Source organism: Dermochelys coriacea, chromosome 2 (assembly GCF_009764565.3).
Source record: "Dermochelys coriacea isolate rDerCor1 chromosome 2, rDerCor1.pri.v4, whole genome shotgun sequence".
NCBI lineage: Eukaryota > Metazoa > Chordata > Testudines > Dermochelyidae > Dermochelys > Dermochelys coriacea.
The window spans coordinates 268,704,205-268,727,074 of record NC_050069.1 but is presented as its reverse complement, the minus strand read 5'-3'; the positions used below and the strand labels follow the sequence as shown (position 1 = coordinate 268,727,074).

At 45.1% G+C, this 22,870-nt stretch overlaps 1 protein-coding gene across 1 annotated transcript in view; it reads left to right on the top strand.

Moving 5' to 3' along the window:
• The window catches only part of SMARCC1 (SWI/SNF related, matrix associated, actin dependent regulator of chromatin subfamily c member 1), a 188,956-nt gene extending 168,310 nt beyond the window's left edge, over positions 1-20,646 (top strand). The window contains 2 exon segments of the mRNA XM_038389503.2: positions 16,514-16,690; positions 18,521-20,646. Of these exon segments, the coding sequence (XP_038245431.2) occupies positions 16,514-16,690; positions 18,521-18,609 (266 nt within the window). The 3' untranslated portion in view covers positions 18,610-20,646.
• Positions 20,647-22,870: the final 2,224 nt, after the last annotated feature.

The following is a 22,870-nucleotide window of genomic DNA, read 5'->3' as shown; positions in this document are numbered from 1 at the left end:
CTTAGTGTGAGATAGAATGGAGATGTAATAAGATCATCTCTGGCAAGCATCATTAGCTGCCTGTAAAATAAAATTGCATGCATTCTGCTGCAATAAGGTAAGAAATAAAAAGCTAGCCTTGCCCTTAAACACACATACACAGAGCTTCTCCGGGCAGTGTTAAAGCCCCATCATATGGATGCTTTAAGGAAAACTGCAATACAACATAACGTTCTAAATTTGTAAGGACAAAATCCACTTGAACTAATTGTAGCATTAACAGCAAGATACACAGTTGTCTTCTGATCAGCAGTGTAGAGTAGGACTCAGGAAATAAATTCATGATACAAAATAAGCCTTTGCTTCCCTATATAAAATTTTGAGTTATATTCTCTTTAATAGTGGCTTAACCAGCTGTTTAACAATAAAACCCAAACCTTACTGCATCTCTGAATGGCTCTGATTTTTTCCATCCATCCAAGAAGCCCCTGTTTACACTAAAGCTAAGAAATTCATTTGAAACAGTTTCCATACTATTTTTATAACTGTATTATGCTTTACCTAGAATGTACATTACCTAGAATGACCGTCCGTAGCATGAATTATCCCCAATGGTTTTAAGTAATGTTGGTTGTTCTATAATGTGGACAGAGAAGCCTTGTTATGCAAAGCAAGGGCAGGGAAGGAAGAGGAGAGCCAGCCTATGCTTGGAGATTCTCATGCTTCAAGTGGGGGGAAAGATAATACTTGAGAAAATCTGACAGGAGAAGATGGAAGAGCCCAGGTGCCCCTTACAGGACCATATCCTTGGTGGGTGGGGTCTGTTCTGCGTCAAATGGTGGTCCCCAACTGGGCATCTTTCTCTTTTCCATCCTCATCTTTTTCCATACAATACACGAGTCCATCTTGGCTTCATCTTTACTAGGCTCTCTCTTTTGGCGCTCAGGCAGTGTCTGAATTTTGCTGTTTCTTCCTGCATAGTATTTCCAAGATCCTAATGTTCCTTTCGTCAAAACTCTTTTTATGCAAGCCCTGATCAGCTTGTGCCTTGGCTAATGTAATCTCAGTCATGCTTGCCTCACTGCCTGCAATCCTCACTCCCCTCAACTCCATTCAAAATGTTGCTGTTAAAATAATCTTCCTTGTTCATCGCTTTCACTTCCTATTTCAATCCCTCCACTTGGTCCCCTTCTTTGTTCCATCAAACATAAGCTGCTTGCCCATACTTACAAAGCCCTCCACAGTTTACCCCCACGCTCTGTCTCTGACTTCTTACTTTAGCACAAGGTTGGTTTCTGCCTTCGCTCCACCAGCCTCAGTGGCCTTATTCTCCACTTCTCTGGTGAAGTCCTCAGCCGCGTAGCCAGGTGGAGGGAACGGGGGATCGATCCAAAAAAAAGGCAGCACCCGCTGCGGCGCTTTTACTCACCCGGCGGCGCTCCAGCAGCCGGCCCTCACTCGCGCCGGGTGTCTTCGGCGGCACTGAAGGTCCTGCTGCCGAGGTGCTGCCGAAGACCCAGAGCGCCGCCAGGTGAGTAAAAGCACCGTAGCGGGTGGCACCTTTTTTTTTTTTTTTTTTTTTTTGATCGCTCCCCCTGTTCCCTCAACAGGGGAAAATTTAAAAGGTGCCAAGACATTGACAAGGTGCCACTTGTGCTCAGTGGGGGAGCGACCGCTGCCCCGCTCCCTCCCTAGCTACGCCACTGAAAGTCCTCCTTTATCCCCTTCTAGGTGTGGTCTTGTATCAGAAAGTGGCTGTGTAATCCTGGATGTGGTGGTTACCCAGCTCTTGATACATTTTTTTGATAGGTTTTAGTGGTCATAAAAATAACCAAGCACTGGCTTGAGCCAGACATAGTGTGAGCAGGGTTCCACACAGGTCTGCCAAAGTACTTCCCTCCTGACCTTCGAAACCCCTGCTGTTAGGGGCCCTCCAGAGGAAAAAAAATCAACCCAGACTGTTGTGATGTGTATGTGATGTGAATAAATTAGGGCTGTCAAGCGATTAAAAAAAATTAATCACAATTCATAGAATCATAGAATCATAGAATATCAGGGTTGGAAGGGACCCCAGAAGGTCATCTAGTCCAACCCCCTGCTCAAAGCAGGACCAAGTCCCAGTTAAATCATCCCAGCCAGGGCTTTGTCAAGCCTGACCTTAAAAACCTCTAAGGAAGGAGATTCCACCACCTCCCTAGGTAACGCATTCCAGTGTTTCACCACCCTCTTAGTGAAAAAGTTTTTCCTAATATCCAATCTAAACCTCCCCCATTGCAACTTGAGACCATTACTCCTCGTTCTGTCATCGGCTACCATTGAGAACAGTCTAGAGCCATCCTCTTTGAAACCCCCTTTCAGGTAGTTGAAAGCAGCTATCAAATCCCCCCTCATTCTTCTCTTCTGCAGACTAAACAATCCCAGCTCCCTCAGCCTCTCCTCATAAGTCATGTGCTCTAGACCCCTAATCATTTTCGTTGCCCTTCGTTGTACTCTTTCCAATTTATCCACATCCTTCCTGTAGTGTGGGGCCCAAAACTGGACACAGTACTCCAGATGAGGCCTCACCAGTGTCGAATAGAGGGGAACGATCACGTCCCTCGATCTGCTCGCTATGCCCCTACTTATACATCCCAAAATGCCATTGGCCTTCTTGGCAACAAGGGCACACTGCTGACTCATATCCAGCTTCTCGTCCACTGTCACCCCTAGGTCCTTTTCCGCAGAACTGCTGCCGAGCCATTCGGTCCCTAGTCTGTAGCGGTGCATTGGATTCTTCCATCCTAAGTGCAGGACCCTGCACTTATCCTTATTGAACCTCATTAGATTTCTTTTGGCCCAATCCTCCAATTTGTCTAGGTCCTTCTGTATCCTATCCCTCCCCTCCAGCGTATCTACCACTCCTCCCAGTTTAGTATCATCCGCAAATTTGCTGAGAGTGCAATCCACACCATCCTCCAGATCATTTATGAAGATATTGAACAAAACGGGCCCCAGGACCGACCCCTGGGGCACTCCACTTGACACCGGCTGCCAACTAGACATGGAGCCATTGATCACTACCCGTTGAGCCCGACAATCTAGCCAGCTTTCTACCCACCTTATAGTGCATTCATCCAGCCCATACTTCCTTAACTTGCTGACAAGAACGCTGTGGGAGACCGTGTCAAAAGCTTTGCTAAAGTCAAGAAACAATACATCCACTGCTTTCCCTTCATCCACAGAACCAGTAATCTCATCATAAAAGGCGATTAGATTAGTCAGGCATGACCTTCCCTTGGTGAATCCATGCTGACTGTTCCTGATCACTTTCCTCTCTTCTAAGTGCTTCAGGATTGATTCTTTGAGGACCTGCTCCATGATTTTTCCAGGGACTGAGGTGAGGCTGACCGGCCTGTAGTTCCCAGGATCCTCCTTCTTCCCTTTTTTAAAGATGGGCACTACATTAGCCTTTTTTCCAGTCATCCGGGACTTCCCCCGTTCGCCACGAGTTTTCAAAGATAATGGCCAAGGGCTCTGCAATCACAGCCGCCAATTCCTTCAGCACTCTCGGATGCAATTCGTCCGGCCCCATGGACTTGTGCACGTCCAGCTTTTCTAAATAGTCCCTAACCACCTCTATCTCTACAGAGGGCTGGCCATCTCTTCCCCATTTTGTGTTGCCCAGCACAGCAGTCTGGGAGCTGACCTTGTTAGTGAAAACAGAAGCAAAAAAAGCATTGAGTACATTAGCTTTTTCCACATCCTCTGTCACTAGCTTGCCTCCCTCATTCAGTAAGGGGCCCACACTTTCCTTGGCTTTCTTCTTGTTGCCAACATACCTGAAGAAACCCTTCTTGTTACTCTTGACATCTCTTGCTAGCTGCAGCTCCAGGTGCGATTTGGCCCTCCTGATATCTTTCCTACATGCCCGAGCAATATTTTTATACTCTTCCCTGGTCATATGTCCAACCTTCCACTTCTTGTAAGCTTCTTTTTTATGTTTAAGATCCGCTAGGATTCCACCATTAAGCCAAGCTGGTCGCCTGCCATATTTACTATTCTTTCGACTCATCGGGATGGTTTGTCCCTGTAACCTCAACAGGGATTCCTTGAAATACAGCCAGCACTCCTGGACTCCCTTCCCTTTCATGTTAGTCCCCCAGGGGATCCTGGCCATCTGTTCCCTGAGGGAGTCAAAGTCTGCTTTCCTGAAGTCCAGGGTCCGTATCCTGCTGCTTACCTTTCTTCCCTGCGTCAGGATCCTGAACTCAACCAACTCATGGTCACTGCCTCCCAGATTCCCATCCACTTTTGCTTCCCCCACTAATTCTACCCGGTTTGTGAGCAGCAGGTCAAGAAAAGCGCTCCCCCTAGTTGGCTCCCCTAGCACTTGCACCAGGAAATTGTCCCCTACGCTTTCCAAAAACTTCCTGGATTGTCTATGCACCGCTGTATTGCTCTCCCAGCAGATATCAGGAAAATTAAAGTCACCCATGAGAATCAGGGCATGCGATCTAGTAGCTTCCGTGAGTTGCCGGAAGAAAGCCTCATCCACCTCATCCCCCTGGTCCGGTGGTCTATAGCAGACTCCCACCATGACATCACTCTTGTTGCACACACTTCTAAACTTAATCCAGAGACACTCAGGTTTTTCCACAGTTTCGTACCGGAGCTCTGAGCAGTCATACTGCTCCCTTACATACAGTGCTACTCCCCCACCTTTTCTGCCCTGCCTGTCCTTCCTGAACAGTTTATAACCATCCATGACTGTACTCCAGTCATGTGAGTTATCCCACCAAGTCTCTGTTATTCCAATCACGTCATAATTCCTTGACATCACCAGGACCTCCAGTTCTCCCTGCTTGTTTCCAAGGCTTTGTGCATTTGTATATAAGCACTTGAGATAACCTGTTGATCGCCCCTCATTCCCAGTATGAGGCAGGAGCCTCATTTAATCGTGTGATTAAAAAAATGAATTGTGCAATTCATTGTACTGTTAAACAATAATAGAATACCATTTGTTTACATATTTTTGGATGTTTTCTATATTTTCAAATATATTGATTTCACCTACATCACAGAATACAAAGTGTACATTTCTCACTTTGTATTTTTATTACAAATATTTGCACTGTAAAAAACAAAAGAAATTATATTTTCAATTCACCTAATACAAGTACTCTAGTGCAATATCTTTATCATGAAAGTTCAACTTATAAACATAGATTTATGTACAAAAAATAACTGTATTCAAAAATAAAACAATGTAAAACTTTAGAACCTACAAGTCCACTCAGTCCTGCTTCTTGTTCAGCTAGTCGCTTAGACAAACAAGCTTGTTTACATGTGTACGAGATAATGCTGTCTGCTTCTTGTTCACAATGACACCTGAAAGTAAGAACAGGCATTCGCATGGCACTGTTGCAGCTGATGTCGCAAGATATTTATATGCCAGATGTGCTAAAGATTCATATGTCCCTTCATGCTTCATTCATCATTCCAGAGGACATGCGTCTATGCTGATGACAGGTTCTGCTTGATAACAATCCAAAGCAGTGCGGACCGGCACATGTTCATTTTCATAATCTGAGTCAGATGCCACCAACAGAAGGCTGATTTTCTTTTTTGGTGGTTCAGGTTCTGTAGTTTCCGCATCGGAGTGTTGCTTTTTTAAGACTTCTGAAAGCATGCTCCACACCTCGTCCCTCTCAGATTTTGGAAGGCGCTTCAGAATCTTAAACCTTGGGTTGAGTGCTGTACCTATTTTCAGAAATCTCACACTGGTACATCCTTTGCGTTTTGTCAGATCTGCAGCGAAAGTGCTCTTAAAATGAACATGTGCTGAGTCATCATCCGAGAAATATATGGCAGAATATGGGTAAAACAGAGCTGGAGATGTACAATTCTCCCCAAGGAGTTCAGTCACAAATTTAATTAAAGCATTATTTTTTTAACGAGCGTTATCAGCATGGAAGCATGTCCTCTGGAATGGTATCCAAAGGGACATAGGAATATTTAGCATATCTGGCAAGTAAATACCTTGCAATGCCGGCTGCAAAAGTCCCGTGCAAGCACCTGTTCTCACTTTCTGATGATATTGTAAATAAGTTGGCAGCTTTATCTGCTGTAAATATAAACAAACTTGTTTGTCTTAGCGATTGGCTGAACGAGAAGTAGGACTGAGTGGACTTGTAGGTTCTAAAGTTTTGCATTATTTTGTTTTTGAGTGCAGTTGTGTAACAAAAAAAAATCTACATTTGTGAGTTGCATTTTCATGATAATTTGTTCCGGTGCTTAACTACAGTTAGGAAGTTTTTCTTAATGTCTAACCTAAATCTCCCTTGCTGCAATTTAAGCCCATTACTTCTTGGCCTGTCTTCACTGGTTAAGGAGAATAATTTATCACCTTCCTCTTTATAACAACCTTTTACATACTTGAGGAATGGTATCATGCCCCCCCCCTTAGTCTTCTCTTCTCTAGACTAAACAAATCCAGTGTTTTCAATCTTTCTTCATAGGTCATGTTTTCTAGACCTTTAGTCATTCTCGTTGCTCTCCTCTGGACTTTTTCCAGTTTGTCCACATATTTCTTGAAGTGTGGTGCCCAGAACTGGAGAATACTCCAACTGAGGCCTTATCAGTCCTAAGTAGAATAGATTAATTACTTCTTATGTCTGGCTTTCAATATTCCTGCTAGTGCATCCTGGAATGCTGATCAGTTTTTTTGCAACAGTATTACATTAACTCGTATTTAATTTGTGATCCACTCTGCAGTACTCCTTCCTAGGCAGTCATTTCCCATTTTGTATTTGTGCAATTGATTGTTCCTTCCTAAATGTAGTACATTGCATTTGTCCTTATTGAATTTCATCCTCTTTACTTCAGTCTATTGCTCCAGTTTGTCAAGATTGTTTTGAATTCTAATTCTATCCAAATGGAATAGAGGAGTGTAAATTTGGTTGCAGGATGCTTTGAAGGAAATATCGTGGTTAGGAGTTAATTTCCTTGGGTGGTTCAGGTTAATGGACTGTTCTCTTGTCTAGATTGCTAAATAGAATAGGATTTTTCTTGTCTAAATTCTGTATTACTTTGATTCGCCTCAGAATTTAAATAGCTTGATACCAGCCAGATAAGCTCTCACGTCTCCAGCAGCTCTGGGGAAAATCCTGACTCATGGTGCTGACCAACTGACCTCAGCTTATCTTGTGCCCTCGTGTTTTCAAATGGGCTTTGCTGCAAGGCTGATCTGCATTTTCTCATGTGACAGTGGCTGAGTGATAAGGAGAAAGAACAACAGTGCTCTTACATGCGGTTAAATTTTGCTGTGATGCACATAGACTGCCTTGCAAAAGGAATAAAAGACTATTGCTTCCCATCTTCCTGCCATATTCACCTGTTGGAAGCCACAAGCTGAAATTTCCCAGAGGCTAAACACTAACACACAATGACCCCTAGCAGCAGGAATTGCCTAGGGGGTTAATCAGCTCTCTTCAGTTTTTGGTGTTTGTATGGAGAGGATCTGGAAAAGCAGGTAGGTCCTTGATGGTGAAAGAATGGGGGGTGTTCTCATTCTGGAGCCCCCTGCCACCAGATAGGACCTGTACTGATCCTATACATTTTTATTTACTTCTAATGCTAATGGGTTACCATAACTTTAAACCTCAGCCCCAGGCTGGTTGTAGCTTTCTCTCGCGCTGCCTATCATGCCCTTGTTGCCTGTTCTTCACCTCTGACAGCAACCTGGACCAAAACAGATGTGTACGCCTGCTTAAATCCTCTGTTATCTGACTAGGGTAACTCTTTTTGTTGCTCTTGCTGTCTGCTTGCTACCAGGGGAAGGGAACGAGCCAAGCTAGGTAACTTCCGGCTGAACTTGTTTGAGGGGAATCTGATTCCAGATATCTGCAGCTGTAAATGGTGTGCACTGTACTTGCCCACACAGTGCATACCTATGAAGGACCGCACCACATGTGTGCTCAGGGGTTTGGAAGGCTTCAGTGAATCGTGTGGCAAGTGTCTTCAGGAAGTCTGCCACCTCCAGTCTGCTCTTTAGATCCTTGACTGGAGAAGCAAGGATTCGTTGCGATGGTCTTCCGTATATACCTGTTCGCAATCACCAGAGTGGAAACTATTTTGCTGATGGGCAGCTGAAGGGGGAAGAGAGGATTCTCAAATCCCTACAGCTTTTCTGGTCAGCAGCTGCTGCTCTTTCATTTGTGACGATGGAAATGTCATAGATTAGCATTGCAGGCCACTGACCAGAGGCTGTTCTCAGTGTGTGCATGGATAGATTTAGACGTTTTTCTCCTCTGTGTAAATGTCTCTCCCCCCCCCCCCCAAAAAAAAAGCCTTGTTTTTTCATTATGATTTTTTTAAAAGCTGTTTGCTGCCGTTATGAGGAAAATTGGGGTATGATTGGACAGTTTCAGGTTTGTATTGAGTTGAAGGGTTATTGGAGCAGTTAGTCATTACGGTATTATGTAAACTTAATCCTCTTTTCTTCAAGGACTTCTGTGCATTCCCACTAATGGGCTTCAGCACCTCTGGCGCTGAGCTGTAGAAAGTGTGTAGGAAAGCTGGATGTGCTGGGTTGGTGGTAGGAGCACTCTCACCCCAAAATGATGTAATTGGCTTGATATAAGGAAGCACTCTCCCTGTACACTTTAGTTCCACTGCCACAAGCTAATGGATCTACCTCTCCTGTATGCAAAGCTCGTTAGTTGTCTTTCATCAAATAGTTAGGTTATTTGTGACCATTGGCCTTCATTTCCCCCGAGACCATGTCTGGTCCTGAACCATGTAAGGGGTCAAAGGATATGTGACCTGTTCAGCCATCTTTGCTGAGACAAATGCACACGTTCAGTGCCGTATGTGCGTGGGAGAAATGCATGTAATTTCCCAGTAAACAATCCACCATACTTATACTCCTTGGGTAAGGAGGGACAGATTGCAAATGTATTTGGCTTCAATAAGCCTCTAGCCGGCTTGTCCTGATACTCCTGCAAGAGGTTTGCAGTCTACTTCTGTGCTATGAGGTCTTGCATCATGTGACCTGAAACACACCTAAGCACTTTTGCCTCCTTTAATGTTGGGCTGAAGGTTCGCCTCCCTGAGCCCAATGCCTATGGTGTCTGAGCTTCTCATCTGTCACCACAATCTCGCACCAGCTACACAATCTGCACGGATACCACAGTGATATTGGTTCCACTGTGTGCACCAAAGACACCTTTGGTGCCATTAGAATCAATGCCAGTCAGTGTGTAAGTGAAATGCAGGCTTCCAGATCTCTGCATGAACCCTGCTCCAGGTCTCAAGAAGAGAAATCATTCAAACTGGTAGAGGGAGTCAAAGGAGAAACAGTGGCATCATTCTCATTCTCCACCAGTGATCCATGTTTCCTGACATCAGCTTCCACGCACACCTCTCCTTAGCTGGAGGCTTCGTTGCTGAGTTCTGTAGATCCATCCCTGATGTCCATGTGCCACCTCTGTTGACTATTACCACTCTCATTTGGGGACTCCAGTCAAATGTGTTGTCTGTGCCTTTGCTGCTTGACTCTGTGCAGCAGTATTCACCACCAGTTTCAATCATGAACCTTCTAGAGAAACTCGGGTTCTCCTTGGAACCACCTGTGCAGATTCTGCTGTTCTAGAAGCCCAGTTGGCTTCCTTCATCTAAGACTCTGTTGGCACGGAAAGACGTTCTGCAGAGCCCTCTTCAGTTACTCACGTGGCCCTACATTCAGGCCATGAAGGCCTAACTAGAAACTGCCAGACTCAGCACTTCACTGTCGGTTGCTCTGGTACTAACACTGACGCCCTCCTGATACTGGAGGCACCTGCACCATGTAGAAAGTTGTCCTGGCACCAAACCTCACTCAGTGCTGTTGTCTTCAAGAATGCCTGTGTTCCAGTCCATGCAGATACTATCGGCCCAACCTTCTCAGGAAGAGTGGCAAGTATATGATTGGCAAGTAGCTCCCTCAGATTAAATGAACCATGGCATGCTATTCGTGCCCATTTTGGACAAAAAATGAAGGTAGCTCACCGCCTGAAGGCAAGTTTGGGGCTTCCTCTATATCTCTTTGAGGTGATCAAAAACAATTTTGGTAGCTAACAGACAATGGCCAACACACTCCAGCTACAGATGGGTTTCAGTACCTGATTCATTTAATCCTCTTTGACATTACAGAATTGCAGACAGAGTCCTTCCAGGAGTTCCTAACCCAGTGAAGAACACTTGGCTATCCCCCTGCATTCTCCCTGCCTGTTACTAAGAAAGCTAGTAGATTGTACCTTGTGTACCCTCAGAAAGTCATCAATATTTGTTTCAGCATCCATCTGCCAATTTCATGCCAATCTCTGCAGTTCAGGAAAGTTCTAAAGGAAAAAGAGCATCCCTGTCTCCTCCCTCAGATAAAGAAGGATGTAGGTTGGATATGGTTGGCAGAAAGATACTCCTTCACCTTGTGAGTTTCCACAGACTGCTGTGCCATGATACAGCTACACCTAATGGGACTCTGTCAATTCCATCTGGGCTTGTTACCAAAGAGCTTGGTTGCTGGGGAGAGGACTGCAGCCAGTCATGCTCTGCAGTCAACTTTTGACACCTCAGATGCTGTGGCCACTGGGATAGCTGTAAGGAGATACTCATGGTTGCAAACATCTGAATTTGCTCCAGCTTTTTGGAAGTTAATCAAAGATTTGCCCTTTGAGGGCTCTGACCTCTTTAGTGCCTCTTGTGCTGAACTGTGGGAACTGTATGAAAGAGCTGTGCCTGCTGGAGGGTGCTGAAGAGCGCGTGCTAGTTAGACATCACTGGCTCTGGCTACATAAGGGAATGCACCACATCACCCACCCTGCAGAGTCCTCCAACAGAAAGGACTCCAAGTCAGAGGAAGGTGGATGGATAGTGTGAGTGCACAGAGCAACTCTTGAAGAACAACGTAACCCCTCTTCTTCAAGTCCCTCTGTGCATTCCCACTGACAGGAGATTAGCAACTAGTGCCCCGGGAGAAGACAGCGGTGGCAGAGGAGTTAGAGGTGAAAATGAACTGTAGCATTTCTTTACCAAATCAAGCATTAGAATGTGATGCTAAGTCCAACAAATAGCATGGAGAGAAAAGTATGAACCCAATCCATGCTGCTGCTTTGCAAATCTCTACCGGGGGAATCTGTCAGACAAACTACGAAGATAGCTGTGGTGCAAATGGTGTGTGTCTTGGGTGGGTGCTGACTCCCTGGCTAAGGAGTAGCCACGTTCAGTACATCTCGTAATCCAGTGGGAAAGTCTCTTCTTACTAATAGGTTCCCCTCTATCTCTCTCCCTGTAAGCCATAAAGAGTTTACTCCTAAAGGGTTTGGACCTTTCTGAATAACATACCGCTCTTAACATCCTGTGAACGCAAACAGCATTCCCCTGGGTAACCATGGGGCTGGGGATGAAAATGGAGAAGGAGATGCATTCTGACAGGTGAAGATCTGAGACAACCTTGCGTATAAAACTAGGGGGAAGTTCCCTAACACCTTTCTGTGTACCACCATGGAAGGCGGAGCGTCCATCAAGGCACTAAGGTTACTTGCCCTCCTAACAGAAGGGATGACTGTTGAGAGTGCTGTTTTGATAGACAGGTTTTCTATGGGTGCCTGAGTAAGGGAAGATAGATCCCAGGTAGGTGGAGGTTCTCTCACAGCGGGGTAGGCATTAGTCAGTCCCGTAAGGAAACATGAAATGTAGGGTGAGAAAATATAGACTTAATTTCTGATCAAGGTGTTGTAAGCAGAGAGAGCTGCTAAATGAGACTTGAGGGAAGTTACCACTAGCCTTGTGAGTTCAAGCGCAGCAGATATTCTATGATGGCAGCAATACCTGCCTGTGACATTAGTCCTCTCCCAGTCATCATTGTTGTTCTTTGAGTGCTTGCTCATATCCATTCCATGCTAGGTGTCTGCATGCCGCATGCACTGTTGCTGGAGATTTTTCCTTTAGTGGTATTCGTTGGGCCGGCTCTAGCACCCTTTGGAGCTGCGCACTTAAGCGCCGGTATAAGGGGTCCCCACTGGCCCCGCACCCTCTCAGTTCCTTCTTACCAGCCAGGATAGATGCTGGAATGACCCTTTCTTGGTCTGACAAGGCTTCTTCCAAGTGGTTTTGAACTCTTTCTTCATTCATAGTGTTAATAGTTTAGTGTGTGTAGTTTTTCCAAGTAGTGGTAGTGTATATAATTAGAGTATATATATAATTCCTGTCACGCAGGGACTTTTTGCCCCAGGGGCCGGGCATGTCCCAGTTCCCAGTCTTCAAGGCTTGTGCCTCCACCGACACCAGGAAGCCACCGCAGTGCCAGCAGACTGACAGTACCATCGACCCCAGAGGCTTTTCAAATAGCTAGGGGCCTTCTCTCTTTTCCGTTTCCTCCAACCCCAAAGGGTCACCAACCAGCTCTCAGAGTAGCAGCCGTGTTACTCTGTATCTGCAAAAAGAAAAGGAGTACTTGTGGCACCTTAGAGACTAACAAATTTATTGGAGCATAAGCTTTCGTGAGCTACAGCTCACTTCATAGGATGCATGCAGTGGAAAATACAGTGGGGAGATTTATATACACGGAGAACATGAAACAATGGGTGTTACCATACACACTGTAACAAGAGTGATCAGGCAAGGTGAGCTATTACCAGCAGGAGAGCAGGAGGGAAAAAAACCTTTTGTAGTGATAATCAAGGTGGGCCATTTCCAGCAGTTGACAAGAACGTGTGAGGAATGGGGGGGAATAAACCTGGGGAAATAGTTTTACTTTTTGTAATGACACATCCGCTCCCAGTCTCTATTCAAGCCTAAGTTAATTGTATCCAGTTTGCAAATTAATTCCAATTCAACAGTCTCTCGTTTGGAGTCTGTTTTTGAAGTTTTTTTGTTGAAGGATAGCCACTTTTAGGTCTGTAATCAAGTGACCAAAGAGATTGAAGTGTTCTCCAACTGGTTTTTGAATATTATAATTCTTGGCATCTGATTTGTGTCCATTTATTCTTTTACATAGAGACTGTCCAGTTTGGCCAATGTACAGAGGGGCATTGCTGGCACATGATGGCATCTATCACATTGGTAATGTGCTGGTGAACGAGCCTCTGATAGTGTGGCTGATGTGATTAAGCCCTATGATGGTGTCCCCTGAATAGATATGTAGACACAGTTGGCAACGGACTTTGTTGCAGGATAGGTTCCTGGGTTAATGGTTGCTGGTGAGTATTTGCTTCAGGTTGGGGGGCTGTCTGTAAGCAAGGACTGGCCTGTCTCCCAAGATCTGTGAGAGTGATGGGTCGTCCTTCAGGATAGGTTGTAGATCCTTGATGATGCATTGGAGAGGTTTTAGTTGGGGGCTGAAGGTGATGGCTAGTGGCGTTCTGTTATTTTCTTTGTTGGGCCAGTCCTGTAGTAGGTAACTTCTGAGTACTCTTCCAGCTCTGTCAATCTGCTTCTTCACTTCAGCAGATGGGTATTGTAGTTGTAAGAACGCTTGATAGAGATCTTGTAGGGGTTTGTCTCTGATCATTCTTGTTACAGTGTGTATGATAACACCCATTGTTTCATGTTCTCTGTGTATATAAGTCTCCCCACTGTATTTTCCATTGCATGCATCCGATGAAGTGAGCTGTAGCTCACAAAAGCTTATGCTCAAATAAATTTGTTAGTCTCTAAAGTGCCACAAGTACTCCTTTTCTTTCAACCAGCTCTGGCATCCAGAAGCTGGAGGGAAAAGGGCGTGTTGGGTGTTTTTCCAGCACTATCCAGGGGCAAGCCCCACCTGATCCCAGCATCCCAATCCCTGGAACCCCGGCACAGTATGGAAGCAAAAGCGGGTACTGCTCCAACATGGTTGCCGAGAGAGGAATCCTTTTCCGAGCCCAAAGGGGAACTGTATGTACTGCGGAAAGCCCACCATCAATACCCAACCTACGTCCCACCAGGCTTTAGTACCGGTCTCCCGGCAGGCACCTGACCAGCAGGTCACTGGCCAATGCAATGGCCCTACTGGAACCCTGGCTGGTTTCTTCCATACAGGAGCCTCCCACCACTCCTACTCGGTGGCTTCTGGGACACGGGCTATTGCTCCTTCCCGTTAGGCACTGAATCCCAACTCCAGCACTGACCCCGGTACTGAAGTCCAGGAGATGCCTCCAGTGGACATACACCAGAGGAGGGGCTCCTTCCTCTGTCTAAGCCTCCTCCTTGTCCTCCCCAGATGAGACTATTGCAGGTCCCAGCAGCCTACTTCCCTAGGATGATTTCAGGGCCTTCTGAAGTGGGTCACTTCAAACTGGAGGTTGGAGATAGAGGAGCTCAGAGACATCATACATCCTCATTGATATCCTAGCTCAGCAGCTCTATCCAAGTCAGTGATGGGACCAGACAAGGCCCTATGCAAACTCCTCCTCCTCTGGCCCCCACTTCAAAGAGGACAGAGAAAAAGTATTCTATGCCAGCAAGTGGATTTGATTACTTGTACACACACCACACCCCCTCTGATGGTGTCTACAGCAAATGAAAGTGACAGGCAGGGCCAGTCAAGTGCTATCCCAAAACAAAAAGATGCTAAGGAACTGGACCTTTTTGGAAGAAAGGTTTATTCCATAGGTAGCCTCCAGCTGTGTATTGCCAATCAGCAAGCTTTGCTGGGGAGATGCAATTTTAATCCATGGGAATCACTGGCTACAAGCGACTCCCTTAAGGACTCCCTGCCCCAAGATGCAAGACAGGAGTTCACTGCCCTCTTAGAGGAGAGTAAGAATGTGGTCAGGTCTGCTCTACAGGCAGCTCCTGATGCTGCCAGTTCACCAACCCAGACAATGACCTCCACAGTCACCATCAGGTGCTGTTCCTGACTCCCGTCCTCTGGCTTTCCCCCCAAGGTCCAACAGGACCTCCCATTTGAAGGCTCCTCTCTTTTCTCGGAGCAGATAGACATGAGACATCATGGACTGAAGGCCTTGAGGCTGCTCTATTAGCAGTGATGGATTACAGTTTTGTGGGGCCCTGGGCAAAGCAAGTGGGAGCCCCTCCCTACCCTTTCCACCTGCAGTCCCTCCCCATTCACCCCCTCCCCCCGCCAGCGCTCCTGCAGGGTCGGGGCACAGGAGCTTGCCCAGCTCCACCTGCCCGACATACCTGTCAGGGAGCAGGGTCAGGGCACGGGGGTATGCCCCACTCCGTCTGCCCAGCACTCCTGCCAGGGAGCAGTGTCAGGGCACAGGGGCTCCCATTTCCCCCCCCCATGCATCCCCCCAGTTGGTCAGGTTCAGAACAGCCCAAACTCTGTTGTAGGTGAGAATGTGTGTAATTTATGGGGAATTGGCTCCTCTGGGCTATTAGACTTGCAAACGGGTCCAGTTGCCTGAAAAGCGACAGTGATGCTGTCCATGGTGCTGATTTTCTTTATAAGTCCATATTACATTATACATTTCTTAAGAATAAAGTTTGAAGGATGCTAAATGAGTAATAGATGATAATAAAACTGTTAGTTCATTTAAGTATCTTATCCAGTAACCGGACTTCAGCAGGCATTATAGACGTATGTATCTTTGTGCCTAGTTACTTTCAGTCCTAAATACAGACCTGTGAATGTCCTAGGTTTTTAAATTCCATCATGGTCTTAATGCTGTTTATATATGTGCTTGGTTGTTTAAGAAGGTGGGGCTATGTTTGAGATTCTATAATCAGACATTTTATTTTACATAATTACCTGGTGTCTGGGATGGAAGGGATCTTTTAAAATAATCCTTCCTTACGTTCGTAAATAGCTACAAACCATGGCTAGTGGCTGCTTCCCTAACTAAAGTACTGCAAATACAAAATGTGTGTGCATTGAATCCTGCAGAAGTAAATGTAATGGATTATAGACCCCTCTCTCTTCAAATGGGGTTTTAAAATCCAGTCAATGAGTTGTAGGTGTTTTGACACTGAAAATTCTAAGTTTTTCTTGATGCTCCTGAAACTTAAACCACCAAGGAGGGCTGTGCTCACAGAGTGTTTATAAGAAACATTCCTTGTACTGAAATCAAAATGTGTTTTACATTGTGCAGGTATTTCCAGTATCATTTATAGCTGCGTGACTACAGCTCTGCTATTCAGTTAATCCATTAGTCCTCGTTCCTGCCCGTTTTACTGGCTTTGCTATTTTGAAGCCTCGTTATCCCTGTGCAGTTGGTAGTGCATCTTCACGAAGGTCACTAACAATCAACTCTTTACCCAGATTCCATCTTGTTCTGGAGGCATCTGTGAATAATCTCCTTCTTCAGTTGCCTGTTGTGTTATAAGCTTTTAGCAACATTAAGTTCTCACGGCGGCTCCGCCTGAAAGGAGTGTGGTGTTCGGTGGTGGGAGGCTTGTCCTTTGGGATGGCCGCAGATGGCATTTGGAGTGGAAGCACAGAGTTGAATCTGAGCACATGAGATTTCTTTCTCTTTCTGCTCAGAGAACAATTAGGCCATGTTTTTTCTCGTCTGTTCACATATGTATTTTAACTGAATTTCATTGCAATCTCTCTTTAATGTCACTGCAGGACAGATGCCAGGGCCAGGTTCAATGATATCTGGGCAGGCCATGCCAGGCCGGATGATGCCATCTGTGTCCGCCAACATCCACCCAACCAGTGGTGGCCCTCCTCCATCTGGCATGCCACCAATGTCAGGAAACATAATTGGACCTCGTATTCCCCTAGCAGCCCCCAATGGCATGTGTAAGTGGGTTTTCAGAATTAGTTCTGTCCGAATGTACCTTGTGTTTGTTTCCATTGCTTGTCTCATTATTACTGGAAAAGTGATTGTAGTTTAAACCCTTTTTTGTGTGCTGTGGGAACCATCAAATCTGTATGTTTTTAGCAGCCAAAAATCTCTGTCAAAGGAGTGTTGGAAGATTTAAGTCTCTCTCTTTCTCCTTCCCGCCCCTCAGCACCATAGCATGTGTTACTGCCTCTTTCTGATTAACTTGTAAAGATTGTGAGGTATTGTGGTCACCATGAAAATTAGTCACTGCTTAACCAATATAACACACAGGAGTGGATTCAAGACATAACTGTGACTGAACACTAATTAGTAGTGACCACAGTATAATTAAGTGCAGCAGCATCATACCAAAAACTAGCTCTGTGAATTTCATCTTTGGAAAAGGGGAGATTTAAAATAAGAGGAAGCTAGTTAAAAGAAACTAAAGATATACGGGTCAGATCCTCCGCTGGTGTAAATCCAGATGGCTTGGTTGATTGACGGTACACTGGCTTGCACCAGCCAAAGATCTGGGCCAAAAGTCTTTAGACTTTGCATGGAGGTTACTTAAACAGATGCAAGAAACAGAAGTTACACATACCCATAAGCCCCCCCCCCAAAAGCAGGAATGCTCGTCTAGTAAGGGGCTCCTTGCACTTTCTTTAGAAGTATGTGGTACTGTCCACTTGCACAGACGGGATAAGGCACTGGCTGAACCACCCGTCTGACCTATTATGATAATACCAGGTGCTGTGCTCCTAAAACGTCAACCCTTTATGAGCAGTCACTATACGGTGGTACCTGAAACTATTGCAGTTACCTGTTAGCAAAGATACGGATCAAGTGCTGCTATCTCAGATATGGGTGCAAGGGAAATTCTGATCCTTTAATGATAACTGCTGTAAACAGAAGTGTCTCGTTCTAGTGCTACTTTTGCCTGGAGTTGTCTCTTCTCTCCTCCTTATGCTGTTTCTTTCCTTTGTTTTCCTTCTCCCATATTACTGGAACTCTACCATTGACAGTGTCCTCTCTCTACTGAATTGACTTCCCCATTCTCTTCTTCCTCACCTTGATTCCTGACTTTCTCCCTCTCCTGAACAACCCCGTCTTATTCCATTAGCATCTATTTCCCTGTGCTCTGATCATTGTGCGTGAAACCCGGCCTTTGTACCTACCCTCTTTCTTCTCTCCCCACTGTGCCACATTTTCAGATCTCTGCCTGTGGTGGCACCTATATATACTTCTTGAATCTGTATGTGCAGATCTCTGCTTGTAAAGTGTGTTGTTACATCTGTTTTAAACAGACAAGAGGCTTGATCTAATGCTCTGAGCACAGGACTGGGAGATGGGAACAGTGAAGTGCTAAACCCATCTCTGACATTAACTCCCTACATAATCTCAGCAAGCTGCTAAACCTGTCTGCCTCAGTCACCCACTCTGTACAAAGTGGGGATGGCACTTCTCTACCTCGCTGAAGGAATGTGAGTGTGTACTGTGCTTTGAGGATGAAAAGCACAGCACAAATGCAAAGTGTTAATCATAGAATGTAGTGATGGAAAAGCCCTGGAGGGTCATGGCCATCTCCAGGAGCCAGTGCAGTTCACTGCAGTGCCCAGACTAATGTGAAATAATTCCAGTGCTAGACCCTTCTCCATTTCCCCTGGGAAGCCATGTGTCACTGCTATACAGAGATGGATTTTGTAAGAAAATAGCTCCACTTCTTGCGCATAATTTAAACCTCTTGATTAACTTTTCTACCTCATCTGGTTCTGATGCTCACGTGCTTGTCTCCACTGTATTTGCAGATCCCCCTCCATCGCAGCAGCCACCACCACCAATTGACGGGGTGACTCCACCTACAGCGGGAGCAACGCCAGCCTCAGCAGCTCCTTAACTCATCCAGCAACAAGCAACTTCTAGATCTGATCCCTAGAACCAAGATAGTGGCGACCAAAAATGGATTTCCTCAGTTTCCTTCTGTTCCTTTCAGGGGTTTTTGGTCCCCCATCAGCCTACCTGCACCTCCTACCCTCTCGCAGACTTTATAGTCTGGCATTATTTGGCTGTAGTCCTTTGGGGAGCACGTACGCTGAACACAGAGAGCGGTAGTCATCGCACCTTCATATGCTGGCAGGATGTCCTTCACACATTTACCCTATGGAATGAGTTCTCTGTGCTGGTTTTCCTTTATCTTGCTGCTTCTGCTGCTTAATCTTTGGATTCTCTTTAGAGACAGGGAGGGGCTTTTGGGTTGGAGGCATAACTGTATATTAGAATATAGTAGGTGGCGATTCCATCCATAGTCTCTGAGGTGTAATCTACTGTGTAACATGCAACGCATCAAGATCAAATAGAGCAAACCAGTGGCTTGAGCACATAAGGGAGCGTGAGGGAGGAGTTCTCCTTCCACTGCCTTGGAGCAGAAGCTTCGTTAATTCTGACCATATTCATTACAGGTAGATAATCATTAAGGGCAATAGCTGAGCCCCAAGGCTGCCTCGCTAACTTATTAAAGAAAATATTGATCCGATGTGAATAGAGCCAGGAGTGAATCAGTTAGAATCAAACCACTCTATCTGAGCTTTATTGCTCCAGTTTATATTTTATTTTGTGTTTAATTGGAAGGAGGGGAAGTTTGTAGATGAATCCTCTTCCTTCTGGGTAGTTCGGTACAGTAGCCAACTGAGGAATAAAACAAATTTTAGTCCCTTTCTTTTTGGAGCATATACTTCTTTCTTTTAAAATTGAACTTTAAAAAAAAAATAGTAGATAGCAATGAAGTGCTAGTGTATGGCATTGGGTTGGGATGGCTGAGGGTGTGAACGCCAGAACTACCTCTTGCAGACAGCCGGGGGGGGGGAGGGGGCCAGAATTCAGCAAACGTGGTACTTTTTCTTTCTGGACTGGTATTGGAGGTGGGAGAACACTCACTCCTCTATTCACACTTCACCCTCCACTTGATGAGCTTTATCATTCCATTCTTTGCGGGGCAGTGGGGGGACAGGTTTGGCAGTTGACTCTGAGCACGCTCCATGGTTAAGGGCGATTGAGAAAACCAACACAATGCCACTAATATGGACTGAGTTTGGGGACTGCCAAATGCTACTCCTTGCCCTCATCATTAGTGACTGCATAGTTCACATCCTCAGTGCGGTTCAGGTCCTCTCCTTCCAGAGAGAGCTTTCTGACAAGCATTGTCACCAAAGCTCTTAGGATCATTCAGTGATGGATCTCTGCGATCAGGAGTGTAAGATGGGCTGTTTGTTTTAAAGCTTGACCACAGCTAGTTCACTAGTGGGGGGGAGAGATTGCCCAGAGGATCTGAAACCCACAGAGCTATTTCATAAAGTAAAACAAATACAGATTTGCCTTGAAGAGCACTCAAGTGTTTGATGCCTCGAAATGTTAATAGTTGAACTTTCCAGACCCGAGAATTTGTGTACATGTGTGAAGTAACCATTTTTGGGCTGTCTGCACATCAGCTCCATGCTCATACAATTGTACTTGGCCTTGTTACTTCCAGTGTATAAGAATAACACTTTCCCATTGTCAAGCTCTAAGAATCTACAGTGCCTAGCAAAGAACGGTGAGGGCCTCCCCTCCCCCCACCTTTCATAAAAGAAATCCATTCCACATGTTACCTTTCCCTCCAGTGTCTTTGGAGTGAGCATGGAATTCTGGTTCAGGCCATGGTCCAGTTTAGAATAACCTCAGGTTGTTTTTAGTGTGATCAATTTCAAATTTAAAGGATCCAGATGGAGACTATTTTTTACTGTACTAGTGATGATCCTACAAAGTACCTGAATTCTTAACGCTGTTGTGTTTCTGTATAAATACACGTGGCGACTTTTTCATCTGATCCTCTGTATAGGGCCGGTTTTATTCCTGCAACACAGCCACCCAATTTTGTGAAATAAAAAACGTGGTTTTTGTACAAAACTGTTTTGCAAATCTGTGGGGAGCTGAAGTAAATTCTCATGCGTGATATTCTAAGATGTGGATCTGCTGAAACCTATTTTAATTGAGTATCAAATTGTTTTCAGATAATGCATTGGCTACAGCTAAGTATATACAAGTCTAAGCTTGTTACCTAGTTGAGATAGGGGACATCAAAGTCGTCAAATAAGGGAGGGAGGGCCCTTTCTAATGCATCTGATTTATTTCTGTGTATTAATGAATATTTTATATACCCAGGCATCAGATAATCAACATTTAATGGAAGTGGTGAAATCAAACCACACATCATGATAGATTAGACAGAGCAAGCCTGGGTCTGATAGGCAGGATTTCCAAGTTATGTTCCCAGCTCTTTCACAGACCTACTATGTGAACTTGGCCAAATCACCCTTCTTCTAATTCCAGTTGGTTGCCAAGAAGGATCATCTTGTGATTAAGTTATAGGACTGGGGATCATATATGGGTTCTCCTCCTTACTTTGCCACGTTAGGAAGAGAACTCAGGGACCTAAAGTCAAGTCACTTAACTGACCTGCCTCAGTTTATTTTTCTGGAAAATAAGGCTGATACCTGCCTCACTGTTATCCTGAGCCCTGGTCTACAGTGAGGGGGGATCGATCTAAGTTATGCAACTTCAGCTACATGAATAACATAACTGAAGTCGACATACTTGGATCGACTTACTGGGGTGTCTTCTCCTCAGTGAGTCGACTGCTGCCACTCCCCCATGGACTCCACCTGTGCCTCTCTCGGTGCTGGAGTACAGGAGTCAACGGGAGAGCGCTCGGGGGTTGATTTATCTTGTCTAGACTAGACACGATAAATTGATCCCCACTGGATCGATCGCTGTCCGGCAGGTAGTGAAGACATACCTTTAGTCTTAATGTACTTCGTTATTATATAGCATCCACAGTGTGCTCGGCACTTTGAGACCCTGTGATGGAAGGTGCAATAGAAATGAAAAGATGCTCAATTACTACAATGATGGAGTGCAGTAAAATAGGTAGGAAGATTGGATAAAGAGAAGTGGGGCCTCATCCAAACTCTGCTGAAGTCAGTGGGAGCCATCCCACGATCATACCTCTGATGCTGATGGTACCACCATGTTTATATACTTTTGTGATACTTTAGAGCTTGCCACCTCTAATCTGTTACAGCTTATAAAATGGAAGGGGATTCAAATGCAGGAGCAAGATTGAATTTACTGGGACGGCTTAGAGTGAAGACATAAGGGAGGACATGAGATGTACACAATAATGGCTGGTACAGAGACCATAAATTGATTCCTATTTGCAACCCCATAAAACAAAAACCATTAAACTGAAGTCACCTCATTTAAAATAGCTATAAAACCTTTTACACAAAGCATAATTAGCCCATGGAACTCTCTGCCACAAGAAGTCATAGAGACCAAGAGTTCATTAGGCTAAATGAGAATCTCCATAATTGGGATAAAAGAAAAGGAGTACTTGTGGCACCTTAGAGACTAACATTTATTAGAGCATAAGCTTTCGTGAGCTTATGAAAGCTTATGCTCTAATAAATTTGTTAGTCTCTAAGGTGCCACAAGTACTCCTTTTCTTTTTGCGAATACAGACTAACACGGCTGCTACTGTGAAACCTGTCATAATTGCGATAGAAACCAATTCACTGCCTAAAGGAGTTGGGAAGAAACTTCCCCTACTGGCTGGTTACACCATCATGGGTATTTTCCACCTTCCACTGAAGAATCTGGTACTGGTCAGGGACTGGATACTGAACTAGATGGGCCCACTGCTCTGATCTAGTCTGACAAGTCTAGGATGACCAGATAGCAAGTGTGAAAAATCGGGACAGGAGGTGGAGGAGTAATAGGTGCCTATATAAGAAAAAGCCCCAAAAATCGGGACAACTGGTCATCCAAGGCAAATCCTGTGTTCTTAACTTGCCACACGGGTTTCTCTGCTGTCCTGGTTTTAGGGGCTGAGCAATAGATGACTGACGTTTGCTTATAAAACTGTTTTACTGGAATAGTGAGGTTCGTCCTTCCTTCCCCCAATCCCTGCCCATTTAAAAAAAAACAGCTTCAAAAGAGGTTGGTGGGGTATCAGCAGTGCTGGATACTCAGTTCCTTTAAACTCCCTGCTGCTGATTTAGCTTCGTGACAAGTGTAACGTGGGCTCTTCTTCCTTCTAAGTTGGAACAACCCTAAGATGCGGG